Here is a 3,563-nt window from a genome sequence, read left to right as displayed (position 1 = left end):
CAGAGACAACAGAGACGAAGGTAGACAGAGACAGACACAACAGAGACAGAGGTAGACAGAGACAGCAGAGACAACAGAGACAGAGACAGAGAAAGACGGACACAGGAAAAGAGACAGATAGAGACATATACAGAGACAGATACACAGACAGAGGGGGCAGAGACATAGACAGAGGCGGAGGTAGACAGAGACAACGGCGACATAGACAAGAGACATATACAGAGACAGACGAAAAGAGAGAGAGACAGAGACAAACACAGAGAGAGACAGAGAGACAGAGACAAACAAAGAGAGAGAGAGAGAGAGAGACAGAGACAAACAAAGAGAGAGACAGACGGAGACAAACAAAGAGAGACAGAGAGACAGAGACAAACAAAGAGAGAGACAGAGAGACAGAGAGACAGAGACAAACAAAGAGAGAGAGAGAGAGAGACAGAGAGACAGAGACAAACAAAGAGAGAGAGAAGGAGACAGAGACAGACGGAGACAGAGAAGAGACTCACTGCCCCCAGTCGAGATCTTCAAATGCCTTTTGCAAATACCGGATGCCTCCATGAATTAATTTGGTGCTTTTGCTGGAAGTTCCCGCAGCAAAATCATCTGCCTCAATTAAACAGCACTTGAGGCCCCTCGTACTAGCGTCAAACGCAACACCCACACCTGCACATACACCCCAAACGCACCTATGCATGCAGATGCTGCATGCACACACCAACCAACGCTTCTTTACCTGTCAACCATTAATAAATGCATGCAATAGCAGCAGAAGCAGCAGCAATAGTAGTAGTAGGCTATAGAAACAGCGTCAGAAGATGTACACGAGACCGGGCAGAAACAGCGTGCAGCAGCAGCGGCAGCAGCAGCACGCTGAGCAGCAGGAGCAGCAACAGCACGCTGGCCAGAAGCAACATGAACAGCAGCAACAGCAGCAGCAGCAGCAGCAGGAGCAGCAACGTGCCAGCAGAGCCTCCTCCGATGACGAGAACATCGAACTTTTCTTTTTTCATCTTTGCAATCATATCTTCTCTAGACGGAGGCAAATAAGCAGGGGGCCCCTTAGGTAAACCAGGAGGGAGGCTCCCCCCAAAGACATTACCAAAGGCGTTGCTGCCAGGGGGGGCCCCCAGTATACCCTTTATACTTTCAGTGAATGTATTAGTAATAGGCCCACGAAAGACTCCTGTAGGGCCCCGCTTCTCAGGTTCTAACCAAGAGGCCCCACCCCCAGAGGCCCCCCCTAAGGGGGGGGCCCCAAATGAACTATCATTTGCTGTTATGTAGTACCGAGTGCCCTCAGGTACCTTGCTTCTGTTATGATGCCTACGGAGGAGAGCAGCAGAAGCTGCTGCAGAGCCTACAACTGCGGCAGACACGGTAGTAACGCCGCGGAGAACCATCTTCAGAAAGGTTTAGGGTTTACGGTTTACGGTTTAGGGTTTAGGGTTTACGGTCCCCCGACTCGCTCCTCCCACGGCCGCGGAAGCCGCGGCTACCGCGCGCTGTCACACACCCCAAAAGAAGAAAGAGCAGAAAAAAGAAGAAGTCTCAACAGAAAAGCTTCTTCCTATTTGAATTTCTACTTAGAAAGAAGAAAAACGATGGTCTAGGGTTTAGGATTTAGGGTTTAGGGCTTAGGGTTTGGTGCTCCCGGGCGACTCGACGCGCCGAAGACGGAAACCCCAGGGCACCCCTTGTTTGTTTTCGGTTGTTATAGAGAAATAAACGAGCACTTGATGCCTTTATAGCTATTTAGAATAAGTTAAGGCCTCAATTGATCAAGAAATGCAGGCAGAATCTCAAAGAAAAACAAAAAACTTCAAGGTCGGCAGCAGTATGTGATGCAGCTATTCAAGCGGCGATCTGCGGTGTACGTACACCCCAGCCGCTACTGCCTCTGGGTAGACACCTGGTGTATAACCGATCTTATGAATTATTATTCCTTTTTTAGCAATTAATCAACCCAATAGACACACACACGCACACACACACACAAAGCTCCCCCTCTCATATGCTGCAGATACACCGTCAGGGTAGCAGCAGTGGCTGAAGCAAAAGCAGCTCCAGCAGTGAAACAAAAAAATCTGCTCCTCATGATATCTGCTACTTATGCAGAGGTGCAGCAGGTAGGTGTATAGGCCCTTAGCAGGGTCTCCTTCGGTGTCTGTACACTCGGCTCGTTGCTTCACAACCCAGCTAGCTTCCGACTATCCTTCGCTACGAGAATGTCTCAGGTGTATAGGCAGCTCCTTTCTCGCTGCATGTACACCTCTTTATAATGCTAGGCTCTCAGCAACGATTCCAGCTGGCAGCATCTGCCTCACGTAGCCGCTCTACAGCTCGTTACAGTTAGCTACAGCTAGCTACAGCTAGCTACAGCTAGCTACAGCTAGTTAGAGCTAGTACAGCTAGGCACGGTTGTGGCTAGCTACTCCCAGCTGAACGTAGCTGTGAAGAGCTCTCTATGACTAGCTTCAGCCCCCTAGGGCTAGCTACAGCTAGCTAGAGCTAGCTAGCGGCGAGGGCGCTTGAGCTGTCTGTACAGCAGAGAGTTTGTTTACCTGCAGAGGGGATATAACAAAGGCAGGCAAACGATCTCAACGGTTTCAACGCTTTTAAACCCTAAACCCTAAACCACCTCCAACTAATTTGGGCTAGGTAGGGTTTAGGGTTTACGGTGGGCAGCAGCACAGTGCGCTGCGTGCAGTCGTGGGGGCTTCTGGTGAAGGTCTTCGTAAACCTCAGCATACACCTGAAGCCAAGGCTGCCTCCTGAAATGAATTAGAGGCCAACGCTTGCTGCGGCCTTTGCTGTTGCCGCTGCTGCTGCCGTTGCTGCTGCTGCTGCTGCTGCTGCTGTTGCTGTTGCAACTGCGTTGCTCCTGGCTATCACAGGAGAGCGGAGGGGGAAAAGGCACGTGCAGTGGGGCCAGCGTGCTTCCGCTGCTGCTGCTGCTGTCGCTGCTGCTGCTGCTGCTGCTGCTGCTGCTGCTGTTGCTGCTGCTGCTGGAGTGAATTATCTTTGGCATTGATTAATACATTCGAGGCCCCCAATTTTCTGGGCAGGCGAAGAGCTTAAAAAAAACCAGCAGAAGTGTTTCCCCGCTGCTGTTGCTGCGGCTGTTTATATGCTGCTGTTCCTGCTGCAGTGTTGCTGCTGCTGCTGCTGTAGTTGCTGCTGCAGTTGATGCAGTAGGCGTCGGTGCTGCTGTGGGAGTATGGATGTTACTGAGTTTCTTCGTCTTTGTACTTCTCTACGAATTGTAGGTAAAATGTTTTAAATTTATTAATCATCTCTTTAAGCAGTGCTTCGTCAGGTAATATGCAAATACGCACGTGAAACGTGCCTCTTCTTTGCTCAAAGCCGCTGCCCGCAACCCCTACTATACCCGTCGCCTTCAATAACTCCAAACAAAAATATAAATCTGCAGACATTCCTGCTGCTGCTGCTGCAGCTTGCGCCTCTGAACCGTACATACACACAAATTATACATACTTACACGTATATATATATATGCATATGTGCAAGTATATATATATATATATGCATTTGTAAGTATACGAAGC

General features: G+C 49.7%; 1 protein-coding gene across 1 annotated transcript; it reads right to left on the bottom strand.

Moving 5' to 3' along the window:
• Positions 1-499: 499 nt before the first annotated feature.
• On the bottom strand, positions 500-1,397 carry EAH_00063070 (Glycerol-3-phosphate dehydrogenase , related; the record flags this gene model as incomplete). The annotated part of the gene is made up of 2 exons (XM_013396842.1): positions 500-660; positions 1,133-1,397. The coding sequence occupies 2 exons, from the start codon at positions 1,395-1,397 to the stop codon at positions 500-502; spliced, it is 426 nt and encodes a 141-aa protein (XP_013252296.1).
• Positions 1,398-3,563: the final 2,166 nt, after the last annotated feature.

The sequence above is a fragment of the Eimeria acervulina genome, genomic scaffold, assembly GCF_000499425.1.
Source record: "Eimeria acervulina Houghton genomic scaffold, Eah_scaff1781, whole genome shotgun sequence".
NCBI classification, from domain to species: domain Eukaryota; phylum Apicomplexa; class Conoidasida; order Eucoccidiorida; family Eimeriidae; genus Eimeria; species Eimeria acervulina.
This window is presented reverse-complemented; position numbering and strand designations above follow the sequence as displayed.